Source organism: Macrobrachium nipponense, chromosome 16 (genome assembly GCF_015104395.2).
Source record: "Macrobrachium nipponense isolate FS-2020 chromosome 16, ASM1510439v2, whole genome shotgun sequence".
Classification (NCBI taxonomy): Eukaryota; Metazoa; Arthropoda; class Malacostraca; order Decapoda; family Palaemonidae; genus Macrobrachium; species Macrobrachium nipponense.
In genome coordinates, this window is record NC_087209.1 from 77,782,872 (window position 1) to 77,797,898 (window position 15,027).

The 15,027-nt window shown below is 47.9% G+C and overlaps 1 protein-coding gene across 4 annotated transcripts in view; it reads left to right on the forward strand.

Moving 5' to 3' along the window:
• Positions 1–15,027, forward strand: part of LOC135195838 (probable pyruvate dehydrogenase E1 component subunit alpha, mitochondrial) — a 71,180-nt gene that overhangs the window by 5,183 nt on the left and 50,970 nt on the right. Inside the window, exon 2 of one of the 4 annotated variants that reach the window (XM_064222354.1) lies at positions 460–639. The exons of the other annotated variants lie outside the window; for them this stretch is intronic. Within the exon in view, the coding sequence (XP_064078424.1) occupies positions 604–639 (36 nt within the window). The 5' untranslated portion in view covers positions 460–603. The remainder of the gene's footprint in view (positions 1–459; positions 640–15,027) is intronic. 4 annotated transcript variants of the gene reach the window in all.

The window sequence follows — 15,027 nt, forward strand, 5'->3', positions numbered from 1 at the left end:
ACTCGTCCTCCAACCTCTATGCTCTTAGATTGGGTAGGTTAGGCTAGGCTAACTGTCAAGTGTCTCTCCACTTACCAAAGGCCATAAATCATTATTAACAAGGTAGTGTTTTGTGAAATTATTCTCACCCTAGTAAAGGTGTGGGATGTCAAAGCAGGGTTTAGGTTAGTACCGATAAGCAACAGAGGAATGTGCCGTCAGAATAGTCATTTTACCTACTGCTGACTGAACACTCTCTCTCTCTCTCTCTCTCTCTCTCTCTCTCTCTCTCTCTCTCTCTCTCTCTCTCTCTCTCTCTCTCAGGTATTTTATTTAATAAGAATAACACTAATTTAGAATCCCCTTGTTTTGAGTGATATCAAAGAAAATTAAGGACATGATTATGTATAGCAGTTGCTAACCACCATCTTGAATGATTTTGTCATAATGCAAATACATATTACCCTCTATTCCTTCCAGAACTTTGACAACACATTTGAACAGCACATTTAATTGGAGACAATGATAGAAACTAGTCTCCTTTTGCTAAAGACATAAAGGTTACTGCATGCCTTGAGGAATGCAAAATTCAAAATTCCGAGGATAAATAAAATTCAGCTGCTTATGTGTCCTGCTGGCATACTGGAACTCATGGCCCATGTATGTATATGTGTACTTATTTCAGCAACTTTACTCTATCATAAACAATCTTGGTTCAGTAAAAAAACAACAACAGATATAGCATTTCATGCTAAATTGTACTGAGCAACCAGATACATTACGTAATTATATTTATGGGTAATGAAATACTTTTTGTATTTAGGACCTATGACAAAGAATTTCCTTTCCTTTTCAGAGTTCAGAACAAAATTTATATATCACCGAGACATTTACAGAATTTCAATAACAGATTATCCTAGCTGAATTAGAAAATTAGTTCAGTATAATCATATCCAGTTCTGAAAACTGTTGTCATCAGCTTGCGATTACTTGAAAGTTATTCTTGGAAGCTTCAGTTCTTTGGTCTTGTAAATTGAGTTGTTCATTACGGATGAACTTTGGTTAATAAGGAAAAAAAAAAAAAGGTTATTCATTATCACCAAACTGTTTTATGAATGTTCAATTCACCCATCTAGGCATGTAGACCCCAGTCTAGGACTTACTGTGGCTGTGAACTATCTGTAGCAAGACGAAGTGTGGCTGCCCCCATGCAGTCACATTGCCATCCACCATGTCTCGTTTAGTATTTTTGTCTGTGCCAGAGCATGGTGGTTTCATCATATTTTAGCCCTCTGATCTATTTTCCTTGTCTTTAATTTGGTATTCACTGTGCAATGTCAGCTGCACTGAATGACATTGCAGGTACTTTACTATTTTTTTCTGTACAATACCTCTTGTTGAAGGTGAATAATTTAATTAAATAGTAGAGTGCATGTGCTTTCTTTATACCCGAGTTTTCTAAATATGTATGGTTTCCTATAGTAACCTCATCATAATGTCTTGAGTGAGTGATTAAAAGTATTTTTTTGAGGTAAAGAAAATTTAGTATAAAATAAATTTAGAAGTAAATTTGAAGAGCTTTCCTTTTGCAATCAGCAGTTTATAACTTTATTGTATCTTCCGGTATGATACTTTAATTAATTGTACATAATGTACTATATAGGTAGCAGTTTTAGTAAAGTTTATAAGAAATTTCTCTCTCATTTTTGCCAATACCAAATTCATTGTATACTGTTTTTGTACATGAACTTCCCTGCCAGATATATACCTAGCTTAGGTCTCTGACGTCACGACAGAAAATTCAAAACTCGCGGCACACGCTACAGGTAGGTCAGGTGATCTACCTTACCTGCCGCTGGGTGGCGGATGTAAGAACCAGTCCCCCTTTCTTGTCAGATTATTTTCTGTCGCCGGCTGGACAACACCTGTTGTTCAGTCCTTACGATAGTTAAATTCGTTCTCGTTGCCGACGATTTGGATTTTGGTGAAGTACCCTTTGTTTGTTGGCTTGGCATACGCTTTTTGGACTGTTTTTTGGATTTTTCTTTTGGATTTCTCTTACAATATATATATCATGGATGATTCTGAAGTTAAGAAACCTAGTTTATTTAGGGTTTGTTCAGTGAAGGAATGTAAAGTTAGGCTTCCTAAAGCTGCATTAGATCCTCACTCTGTATGTACGTCTTGTAGAGGGAATGAATGCTCTTTTATTAACCCTTGCAAAGAGTGTGAGAATTTGGATGAGGATGGTTGGAAGGCTCTTTCTTCTTATGTGAGAAAGTTAGAGAAGGATAGGGTGCGCAAGGCTTCTTCAAGGAGCTCTAGTAGATCGAGGGTGAGTGAAGTTGACGCTAAGAATCCTGTAGTAGAAGTAGTTCCTTCTCCGGTTTCAGCCCCTGCGCCCAGCTTTGAACCCGAAGATTCGTTTTCGGAAGTTGCTTCTGGGAGAGCCTCGATCAGGAGTAAGGAGAGCCTCGCTCGCTCTCGACAAGGTAAGAGTGATGATAGTTCCAAGTGATCAGTGCAGTGCCCCTAGTGCAGTGGAGGGTGCGTCTGACCGCCTCACTACGCTTCCAGGCCTAGACCTCTTCCAGACTCCCAGACCCAGTGGAGGAGGAAAGACGAAAGCCGCAGGAAGGTTAGGGAGAACCCCCACCGGTCAGGCGTCCCCTCGGCAGTTCCTGTTGTTCGTTCCCAGGCTGCCTTGGATCGAACCAAGAAGGATTTATTGCGCCAGTGCTTCTCGTCATCTTCGTCACCTTCTTCCTCAGCGTAGATGGAGCGCCTCGGAGTCGTCTCGCCCTCTCAAGAGGCCCTGGAAGGCTCCTTGCGCCCTTCCTTCCAGCCCCAAATCCTTCGCGGAAGAACCAGAAGTGGAACGCAAGAGAGCCAAGATTTCGTCCGTTTACGCTTCTCCTGTTCGCTCTCGGACTTCGTCCCCTGTAGAGGAGTTTAAGAGATCTCCTCCTGCGCGTATCCTGGCGGGTCTGCAGGCGCAGATTGCGGCTTTAGCGGAGTCTATTGCCGGGACTTCTCATCGTCGGAAGACGCCTCACTTCCGGTGAAGAAGTCTAAGAACGTTCCTTCGGCTAAATCTCCTCTGGCTAGAGAAGCTTTTGAGCCTGTTAGTAGGAGGTCAGAAGTGCAGGCTGAAGCTCGGGCGGGATCTTTCTCCGAGTAGGCTCTCTCTCTTCCCAGCAAGAGTTGTGAGCATGTCAGGCGTAAGGAGCCGGACAGGCTCTCTCCTCAGGATTTACCGCTCCTCTTCAGTTAGGCGTCAAGAGCTTGACAGACGTCAAGAGCCTCGTTTTCGTCAGGAGCGAAGGAAGAGTTCTTCGCCTGGTGGCCACTCTCCTTTTGACAGACGCTCGGAGCCTAGTAGGCGTCAAGAGCCTAGTAGGCGCCAAGAGCCTAGTAGGCGCCAAGAGCCTTGTAGGCGGCAACGAAGCTTTCTCCTCCGTTGGATCACTCCCGATTGGATAGGCGCTCAGGGCCTTGTAAGCGCCGCGCTTCTGACAGGGAATCCTCTGTGGATGTTTTCTCTCCCCGTGGCAGGCGTCAAGAGCCTGGCAGTTTTGAGCCCGATAGGCACCAAGAGCCTGGCAGGCGTATTGAAGGATGGCAGGCGCCAAGAGCCTAGCAGGCGCAGAGAGCCTGATAGGCGCTCTCCCTTATCCAGACGCTCTTCTGTGGAGTTAGAATTTGTTTCCGACAGACGAGCCTCCACTTGTAGGCGCTCTCCTAGTAGGCGCTCCCCAAGTAGGCTCTCTCCTGGGAGGCGCTCTCAAAGTAGGCGCTCTCCTGGTAGGTGCTCTCCAACTAGGCGCTCCCCAAGTAGGCTCTCTCCTGGGAGGCGCTCTCAAAGTAGGCGCTCTCCTACTAGGCGCTCTCCTGGTAGGCCCCCCCGAGGAAGCGCTCTTCCAGTGGATTTTCTCCCAGTAGGCGCTCTCCGAACAGGCGCTCTCCAAGGATTAGCTCTCCTCCGGGCAGTAGAGCTTCTAGACGTCATTCTTCGGAAGAATTTATTGGGGATTCTGAGGAAGATTTGCCCAAGGATGCTTCGGTTTTCTTCATATAAGAGACTGACAGACCTCCTCTTGCAGATTTTGGGGAGACTCTTTCGGCCGTTGCTCCTCCGTCTCCTCCGTCCTTATTTTCAACGACCAATACGGCTAAGAAGTCTTCAGTTGTAAGATGAAGCCTACAGTGTCTATGAAGAAGGCTCTGAAGAACTTTGACGACTGGTTGGTTTCAAAAGAAGAGAAAGGCAAGACAGTTTTTTCTTTTCCCCCGTCCAAGCTGACGGTAAGATGGGGGTTCTGGTACGAGTCAGGAGAGCCCTTGGGTCTGACTCTTCCCTCTTCTGCAGACTCGGACTTCTCTTTGTTGGTTGATTCCGCACGTCGCTAGGCGCTGAATTCTGCGAAGACGATGTGGGGTATGAGCGAGTTGGATCACCTTCTGAAGGAATGTTCCAAGTCTTAGAAGTTTTTAACTTTCTTGACTGGACCCTTGGAGTTTTGGCTAAGAGGACTCAAGAGCAAGACACTCTTTCGCCTGAAGACCTCCACGCAGTTCTGTCTTGTATGGACAAGGCAGTGAGAGACGGTTCCGGGGAAATTGCTTCACTTTTTGGTGCAGTAGTGCAAAGAAGAGGGCCGTTTTCTGCTCTTTTCTTACCAGGCGGTTTCTCACGCACGGAGAGCTTCCTTGCTGTATTCAACTTTCCCCGCAACTCTTCCCCAAGAAGATTATTAATGATATCTCCAGCTTGTTATCAGCAAAAGCGACGCAGGATATGCTGGCTCGCTCTGCTAGAATCCCGAAACCTTCGTTTCAACAGAAGACGAAGAAGGAGGCTCAAAGTAGCAGAACCCTTTCGAGGAGGACCTTCGTCTCGCTCTTCTTCCTCCAGAGGTTCGAGACCACCTAGAAGAGGAAGGACCTTCTCTCGGTCTATTAGGGCCAAGAAGTAGTTCGTGTGTCCTCCAGACAACTGTGGGTGCCAGACTTCTGAACTTTGCAGATGTCTGGGTACGAAAGGGGGCGGACAACTGGTCCCTCGCGATCATCAAGAGGGGATACCTCATTCCCTTTATCTCGAGACCACCACTCCAAGGGCACTGGTGGCCAAATACAAAGACCCACTAATGAATCAAGCCCTCGCTCTAGCGGTAGAGCTGATGTTAGAGAAAGAGGCAATAGAGATGGTTCAGGACCCTCTTTCAGCGGGGTTCTACAACCGTCTGTTCCTAGTTCCCAAGAACTCAGGAGGATGGAGGCCGGTTCGGACGTGAGCGCCCCTGAATGTCTTTGTGAAGAAGAGGAAGTTCGCTATGACGACGTCATCAGTCTTAGCAGCTCTTCGTCCCGGGGACTGGATGGTGTCGCTGGACCTTCAGGACGCTTACTTCCATGTGCCGATCCATCCTTCTTCTCGCAAATTTCTCAGATTCATGTGGGGAGGGAACGTTTTCAGTTCAGGGCCCTATGCTTCGCCTTTCCACGGCCCCACAAGTATTCACAGGGACTGATGAAGAACGTTGCCCAGTGGCTTTCATCTCGAGGGAGTGAGGATTTCCCTCTACTGGACGTTTGGCTTATCAGGGCCAAATCCAAAAACGGAGAAATGTCTGGAGGACTTAAGAGTGAACGTTGAATCTAGCAGCTTCTCTGGGTTTGCTAGTGAATTTCGAAGTCACAGCTAATCCCCAGTCAAAGAGCGTATCTATCTGGGGATTCTGATGGCTTTCTCAGGTTTTTCTCGGGCGTATCCGTCCCAGAGAGATAACCCGAGGTTTGGAGAAGGTAGCAATCTTTCTAGAGAAAGTGGATGAGTCTGTTGGGGACACTCTCCTCGCTGGAGCAATTCGTTTCTCTAGGAAGGTTGCACCTCAGACCCCTACAGTTCTTCCTGACGAGGAACTGGGATCGAAAATCTCAAGGTCTGGACTTTGCGTTTCAGATTTCGCAAGAGATAAAGGAAGATCTACGTTGGTGGCTAGACCCTCTATTGTTCAAGAAGGCCTTTCCTTGCAGGTTCGGAACCCCAACCTAGTGTTATATGCAGACGCTTCGGACATAGGTTGGGGAGCTACTCTCGGGTCGAGAGAGTGTCAGGCACCTGGATGGGGGATCAGGTGTCCTGGCACATCAACAAGAAGGAGCTAACAGCGATTTGGTTAGCTCTCAAGACCTTCGAACCCCTCGTAAAAGGGAAATATGTTCAGATCAACTCGGCACACCACAGCCCTGGCTTACATTCGGAAACAGGGGGGGACTCACTCTTTCTCAATGTACGAGACAGCGAGATCGCTCCTCCTGTGGTCAGAGGAAAGGAAGATACGGCTTATCACCAGGTTCGTACGGGAGAAAGGAATGTCAGAGCGGATCTGCTAAGCAGAAGGGAATCAAGTCCTTCCCTCAGAGTGGACTCTGCACGCGGACGTATGCCAGGAGCTGTGGAGGACGTGGGCAGGCCCCATCTCGATCTATTTGCGACCTCCAGGAATGCGAGGATAGATCTATACTGCTCCCCTATTGCAGAACCCAAGAGCAGTGGCAATAGATGCATTCCTGATGGATTGAAGGAATCTGGATCTTTACGCGTTCCCGCCTTTCAAGATTCTAGGGGAAACGTTAAGGAAGTTCGCAGCTTCAGAGGGAGCAAGGATGACTTTGATAGCTCCGTTCTGGCCCGCCCAACGACTGGTTTCACAGAGGTACTGGAATGGCTGGTGGATGTCCCAAGATACCCTACCACTAAGAGTCGATCTGCTCAAACAGCCCCACTTCGACAGGTTTCACAAAAACCTCCCCGCTCTCAGTCTGACTGGATTCAGACTATCAAGAGTCTCGTCAGAGCTAAGGGCTTTTCGGCAAAGTCTGCAAGGGCTATTGCCAATGCATGTAGACCTTCCACATCTAGAGTCTACCAGTCGAAGTGGGGATGTTTTTCAACGTTGGTGCAGGACTCATAAAGTTTCCTCCTCCAGTACCTCTGTGACTCAGATAGCAGATTTCCTTATCTTCCTGAGGGAAAAATGCGGGTTAGTTGTCTACCATCAAGGGATACAGGAGCATGCTTTCCTCAGTTTTTCGTCATAGAGGATTAAACATATCTGAAGACAAGGACCTCCATGATTTAATCAGATCGTTTTGAAACGGTTAAAAGAACCTCCTCCTTAGTTCCTAGCTGGAATCTAGATGTCGTGCTGCTCTTCCTGAGGTCCTCAAGGTTCGAACCTCCCCATACAGCTTCGTTCAGAGATCTTTCAATGAAGACTTTTTCTCTGTGCGTTAGCGTCAGCGAAGAGGGTCAGCGAGCTGCAGCTCTAGAAGGTGAGGTAGGTTTCCAAGGAGGCTCCGCGGTTGCTCTTTTCTTCCGGCTTTCCTAGCCAAGAATGAAAACCCTTCTTCACCGTGGCCCAGGAGCTTCGAAATCAAAAGCTTATCCTCCTTAGTTGGGACAGAAGAGAGAGATCTCTTTGCCCGGTGAGAAGCCTGAAATTTTATCTTCAGAGGAAGAAAAGACTTGCTGCTAATGAAAGCAATCTCTGTGCTCTGTAAGGGACCCCAGTAGGCCCTTATCTAAAAATGCCCTCTCTCATTCTTTATCAGGAATGTTTATTAGAGAAGCACACACTTCTTGCAATCAGCAACAGTTTAGCCTTCTGAAAGTCAAGGCACACGAAGTACGGGCCATCGCGACGTCTTTTGGCTTTCAAGAAGAATTTGTCATTACAAAACCTTATGAAGGCCACTTTTTGGAGGTGTGAATCAGTCTTCTCCAATCACTACCTAAAGGACGTATCGATTACGTATGGAAAAGTGTTTTGGGCTAGGCCCTTACGTATCGGCATTCAGTGCTGGGGCAGGGAGCTGAAAACACATCCTTTTTAATCCTTTTTTTTTTTTTTTTTTTTTTTTTTTTTTTTTTTTTGAAGATTTTTAATATCCCGATCTTTTTCGGGCCAGCCCTGTGAGAGTTCAAGTTTGACTCATTGGACTGGTAAAACTCCTTTCTTTAATAATAATTTAATCCTTTTCCCTGTTTAGTTTAATTTTGAGTTTTTTGGTTGTACGAAGGAGGTTTGCAGGAGGCAACTCCTTCTTTCGTATACTATTGTTAGTATTTGGTTAGGTGATCGTTGTGCTTGAGCTCCTTGCAATTGGTAGTGATAGGCTCTGGCATGTAAGCGGGTTGATCCCCATTGACCAGATCCTGCTTGGATTCTGCCAAGTAAGTGGACTCAGTTCCCATTGGTAGACCCAAAGAGTTCTTCAGCCATAGGTCACGCCCTCGCTGAGACTCTTTAGGCAACGCAGACTAATAGACAGTAACTATCAAGTCTTCTGCCTAAATCAGGTAAAGAACCAGAGGTTTATATTTTTATCCTTTAACATGTGTTTGTCCCCACTTTCTAAGTAAGTATGTGTCTCTTTCCCTCCACCAAGGGTGTCAATCAGCTAAGTATATCTGGCAGGGAAGTTCATGTACAAAAATGATATTGATTGTATACAATAAAGTTGTTCATGCAACTTACCTGTCAGATATATATATAGCTGATAATTTCCGACACCGACAGAATTTAAAACTTACGACACACGTAGTGGGAGTCAGGTGGTTAGTACCCATTCCCGCCGCTGGGAGGCGGGTATCAGGAATCATTCCCATTTTCTATTCATAATTTTTCTGTCGCGCCGGTGTTGTGAACATCTGTTTACAGCACCTCCGTCTGGATTTGGAAACTTTTTGCTACTTGAGTATCCCTTTTGGTTCTTTTTTGGATTAATTGATTGGATCGGTGGCTAGGCACACGTTATTAGTGGATTGATTTGATTTTGGTTTGGACTTTTCTTGGAATAATATGTCAGGGTCTAGTACAGCTAGCGCTAGGTTCTGCTCTAGAACTGATTGTAGAGGTAGCTACTGAAAGCTTCAGTAGACCCACATACGGTATGTAAGAGTTGCAGGGAGCATGAATGTGTGTATGAAAGCCGTTGCAAGGAGTGCGAAAGACTAACAGATTCTGAGTGGAAGGCGTATGAGACCTATCTTAGGAAACTTGAAAAGGATAGGTTAAGGAGGTCTTCCCTCCAGGAGTATTTCAGGCGTTGCAAGAAATTAATGTTTCTCCTGTTAACCCTCCTTCTGTTAATGCTCCTAACCCTGTAGTTTTTGCCTCCGGGCCCTGAAGCAGTGTCTGTAGAGAGTAATACTTTATCCTTAATATTGGAATCGATTCGTAATCTAGAATCGAAAGTGTTGGCTCTTGAGAGCAAAAGTGACGTGCAAAAGTGCAGTGATACCCCTTGTGTAGTGGACGGGTGCGTCAGATCGGCCTCGTTTCGCCTCTAGGCCTGGACCTCTGCTTGACTCCCAGGACCTGGGGAGGGAGCATGTCGAAAGCCGAAGGAGGGTTACAAGGAACCCCCACCGATCTGACGTGCCTTTCGGCAGTGACTGATGAAAAATCCCCAGACTGCCAGGGAACGTGCGCGTGCACGTCTCCTCAAGGAGTGTTTTTTTCGTCATCGGAGGCTTCATCCCCACGTAAAGGGTGGAGTTCTCAAGGTGCTTCACGTCCGCTGAAAAGGACGGCGCGTAATGTTGACGCTTCACGTCCTAGTTCTCCGCTTTTGCGATCTTCGCCTGACAGTGCGTTCGCTGCTTTTCCGCCGCAGAAAAGGCGTAGAGAGTCTTCGGACTTGGATTCAGTTAGCTCGTGCGAGCGATACAGTCGCTCCAGAGCTCGGGAAGAGGCCGTACCTGGGAGGAGGAGGAGGCGTCCCCTCGCCGCTCTCCTGCTCACAGGATCAGTCCCTCCCCGGAGCAGGAAGATTTTGCCAAACAAAGAGGATGATTCAGTCACTGCAGCAGCAACTTCAGGACGCTCTTGCTGCTAGAGAGTCTCTTCCGCGTCGTAGGAAGGATGAGAAGCTTCATGTGAAAAGTCAAGACCCGCTCTTTCTCCTCGCTCGCCTCTCTCTTCGTTCGAGTCTCCCTCTAGAGTTCGTTCTGCTCCCCAGCAGCTCTCTAGAGGAGGTGAGAAGTTCGCTTCTCGCTCTCAGGATGAAATATCTCCCGCTCGCAAGTCTTCGTATGTTCGCAAGCGAGTGGTGGACGCTGAGCGCGCTTCTGTGCAAGTGGAGCGCGCTTCAGGTGCCGCCAAACGCGCACCTGTTGTTGATAAACGTGCACCAGTGAGCGGCAGCCGTCGCTGACTGACGCTCGCGCGCACCAGTGGAAGCCAAGCGTGCACTAGTGGACGCTCGGTGCGCGCCAGTGGGACGCCAAGCGTGGGTTGGTAGATGTCGAGCGCGCACCCGTCGGCGCCAAACGTGTGGATTCGGACGCCAAGCGCGCGCTGGTAGACACCAGTTCCTCAACAATGCAAGTTCAGGTGGATGAAGGAACCCTTCCTGTTCGTCAGTTTTCTTCAGAGTTTCCTCCTACTTCTCCAGTTTCTGAGGAAGGAGTTAGCGATGATTTAGTAGAAGCAGAGGAAGAACAGCAACCAGCTACTGTCTCATCGGACTATAAAGTTTTGATGCGTCTTCTACAGTCGGAGTTCGGAGAAACTTTTCAACCGGAAGCCCCTCGTACTCCTCCTTCTCAATTTTCTTCTTTTAAGGCAACGAAGACATCGGGGTTCATTAAAATGAAGAAGTCGCTTTCCACGAAGCAAGCGTTCCGGAAAGTCCATGAGTGGATGGAGAAGAGGAAAGCGTCAGGAAAGTCCTCTTTAGCTTTACCGCCTTCAAGACTCTGCGGTAAAGGAGGCATGTGGTATGAGACAGGAGAAGACATAGGCGTTAACTACCAGCCTCTGCTCAAGGTGACTTCGGGAGCATCGTAGACGCCTCCAGAAGAGCCCTTCTGTCTTCATCAAAAGTCACTTGGACCCATAACGAGTTCGACTTTCACCTAAAAGGCCTCTTCAGGACGCTAGAGGTCTTCAACTTTCTCGACTGGTGTCTTGGAGGTAGTTTTAGATGCCAGGTCAAGGAGTTCTGATACTATTAGTCTGGGGGAGCTGTCCAGCGTTCTTTCTTGTATGGACAAAGGCCGTCAGGGATGGTTCTGAGGAGTTGGCTACGCACTTTAGCTCAGGGATTCTCAAGAAGAGAGCGCGCTCTTTTGTATTTCACGGCCAAATCCGTCTCTCCAACGCAAAAGGCGGACTTGCTTTTCGCTCCTTTCTCAGACCATCTCTTCCCCCAGGCTATGGTTAAGGACATAGCTTCAAGCCTTCAGGAAAAGGCGACGCAAGATCTCTGGTCTCAGTCTTCTAGAAGGCCAGCAGCTGCTTTCATCTTCTGGAGCTTCGTTTGCCAAGAAATCGAAGGCCCTTTCGTGCTGGACCTTCCTCGAAAGCAGCCTCCCGAGGAAGAGGCTCTTCCAGAGGAAAAAACCCCTGCTCCGTCAAAGAGTAGGAAGTGATTCGGAAGTCCTTCAGACGCCGGTAGGAGCCAGGCTTCTTCGATTCGCGAAAGCCTGGAAGAGAGAGATGCCGACCCTTGGTCGCTGGATGTCGTGAGGAAAGGGTACAGGATCCCGTTCTTGAAGTCACCCCCGCTATCCTCAACACCAAAGGATTTGTCTCCCTCTTATCGAGGAGAGAAGCAGAAAGTGCTTTTCGATCTGCTGGAACAAATGATCGAGAAGCAAGCGGTGGAACAGGTCTTCGACCTGGAATCGCCAGGGTTTTACAACCGCCTGTTCCTGGTGCCCGAAACATTCGGGGGGGTGGCGACCCGTCCTCGATGTCAGCAGCCTAAATCTCTTTGTGATAAAGAAGAAATTCAAGATGGAGACGACTCAATCGGTGCTGTCAGCTTTGAGACCGGGGATTGGATGGTCTCACTAGACCTCCAAGACGCGTATTTTCACGTCCCCATCCATCCCCAATCAAGGAAATACCTGCGATTTGTCCTGAAGGGGAAGGTATTCCAATTCAGGGCACTTTGCTTCGGTCTGACCACAGCGCCGATGGTTTTCACCATTCTCATGAAGAACGTGGCAAGGCTGCTTCATTTGGAGAATATACGGATCTCTCTCTACCTAAGACGACTGGCTTATTCGAGCTTCATCGCGGGAACGGTGTCTGGAGGACCTGCACACGACCATGACGTTAGCAAAGTCCCTGGGGCTTCTGGTAAACCTCGAAAAGTCGCATTTGACTCCGTCTCAATCTTTAGTCTATCTGGGGATTCAGATGGACTCAGTGGCTTTTCGGGCTTTTCCGTCCCCCAGGGGCGACAACTTCAATGCTTGGAGAAAGTGGCGACCTTTCTGGGGAAGGAAACATGCTCGGTGAGGGAATGGATGAGTTTTGCTGGGGACCATTTCCTCACTGGAGAAGTTTGTTTCTCTGGGAAGCTCCACCTCAGACCTCTTCAATTCTTCCTAGCCAACAGTTGGAAGAACAAGCAAGATCTGGAGGCGATCTTGTGTTTAACGAGAGAGGTGAAGGATCACCTAAGTTGGTGGGTCAGATCCTCGGAAGCTTGCAGAAGGGCTCTCCCTCAAACTTCGGAACCCCGACCTAGTGTTGTTTTCCGACGCGTCGTCCACGGGTTGGGGAGCAACATAGGAGGGAAAGAAGTGTCGGGCACCTGGAGAGGGGAACAGGTGTCCTGGCACATCAATCTGAAAGAGCTGTCAGCCATTTATCTGGCTCTCAGGTTTTTCCAGGAAGAAGTATCCGGCAAAGTAGTTCAGATCAATAAATTCGGACACAACCACAGCGCTGGCATACCTAAGAAATCAAGGGGGAACTCACTCGCCTTCTCTGTTTGCCATCGCAAAGGAACTCCTTTTGTGGGCAAAAGCGCAAGAAGTCACGATCCTGACAAGGTTCGTGTCAGGGAGTACAGAATGTTCGGGCGGACCTTCTCAGTCGGCGAGGGACAGCTGTTGCCGACAGAGTGGACCCTTCACCAAGAGGTTTGCCAGTCGCTGTGGAACCTGTGGGGCTGTCCACAGGTGGATGTCTTCGCAACGTCCAGGACGAGAAGACTTCAACTCTATTGCTCCCCAGTTCTGGACCCGGGAGCAGTCGCAGTAGACGCCCTACTTTGGAGTTGGTCGGGCCTAGACATATACGCTTTTCCCCCGCTCAAGATCCTCGGGGAAGTGATGAGGAAGTTTGCGGCATCGGAAGGAGCGAGGATGACACTCATCGCCCCCTTCTGGCCGGCAGCCGACTGGTTCACAGAGGTGATGTCCTTCCTGGTAGACTTTCCGAGGACTCTACCGTTAAGGAAAGATCTACTCAGACAGCCCCACTTCTTGAGAGGTACCACAAAAAACCTCCCCGCTCTGAGTCTGACTGCGTTCAGACTATCAGAAGTTGGCCAGAGCGAGGGGTTTTTTCAAGACCTGTGGCGAAGGCGATTGCCACCGCAAGGAGGCCCTCCTCGATCGCTATGTACCAATCGAAGTGGGCTGTCTTCAGATCCTGGTGCAGGAAGAAGGGCATTTCCTCCACCACAACCTCTGTGAGCCAGATAGCTGACTTCCTTCTTCATCTGAGAGAAGAAGTGAAGTTGGCTGTTCCAACTATTAAAGGCTACAGGAGCGTGCTTTCTGTAGTCTTTAGACACAGAGGACTCGATTTGTCTAATAATAAGGACATTCATGATCTCATTAGATCGTTCGAGACTAGGAAGGTAGTCCAGCCTAAAGTACCCTCGTGGAACTTGGATGTGGGTACTCAATACTTGATGTCGAGTAACTTCGAACCGCTTCAGTCAGTTTCTATCAGGAATCTGACGAAGAAAACGATCTTCCTAACCGCTCTGGCGACGGCGAAGAGGGTTAGCGAAATTCAGGCCATTAGCAAGCAGATTGGCTTTTCAGAAAGTAGTGCGGTGTGTTCTTTAAGTCCCATGTTCTTAGCAAAGAACGAGAATCCTTCCAACCCGTGGCCGAGGTCCTTTGAAATCAAAGGGTTGTCAGATATAGTTGGAAACGAACGTGAGAGATTCCTGTGTCCTGTCAGGGCTCTAAAGTTCTATCTGCAGAGAACTAAAGCTTGCAGAGGTTTCATCGGACAATTTGTGGTGTTCAGTGAGGAAACCTGATCTTCCTATGTCGAAAAACGCACTGGCGTTCTTCATCAGGAATACGATTCAAGAAGCGCATAATAAGTGTAGTGACAGTGATTTTAAAGCTTCTGAAAGTAAAAGCTCACGAGGTGAGAGCTATTGCTACTTCGGTAGCCTTTCACAAAAGATATTTGAATGCCACATTTTGGAGACGCAATTCGGTGTTCGCTTCACACTACCTGCGGGAGGTGAAAGTGACATACGAAAATTGCTTCTCCCTCGGACCATACATTGCTGCAGACACTGTTTTGGGGGCAGGAGGTAAACACTCATCCTATCCTTTAGGGATTAGGGGGGTTTTTAATTTGTGTTTATGGTTGTGGGGTGACCGCCTGGGCGGGTCTCCCTTCCATTAGCTTAGTTAAGTGGGATACCTTTGGTAAACTAAGCCAGGTGGTGGTATTTTTGTCTCGTTGCCCTCATTAGTATGGTCCATGGTCTAGTCACGTCGTGGTCTCGCCCCTGTTGACAGATCATCTGGAGTGCACCAGCTTCATAGGTCTCTACCTTGCTGGCAACTCTAGTAGCACAAGCAGACTTACGTGGCAGTAATCACGAAGCCAGCTATGCTAACAGGTAAGGAATCAAGATATCAATTATCTGCACATATGTGTTTCCTAAATCCTCTATTCTGTCTCTCCCACCACCAAAGGTGGGATTCAGCTATATATATCTGACAGGTAAGTTGCATGAACAAAATGATATTGTAATGATACAATTAAGTTTTGTTCATACTTACCTGGCAGATATATATAATTAGTACCCGCCCACCTCCCCTCAGGAGACAGTGGAAATAAAAATTATGAATAGAAAATGGGAATGATTCCTGATACCCGCCTCCCAGCGGCGGGAATGGGTACTAACCACCTGACTCCCACTACGTGTGTCGTAAGTTTTTAAATTCTGTCGGTGTCGGAAATTATCAGCTATATA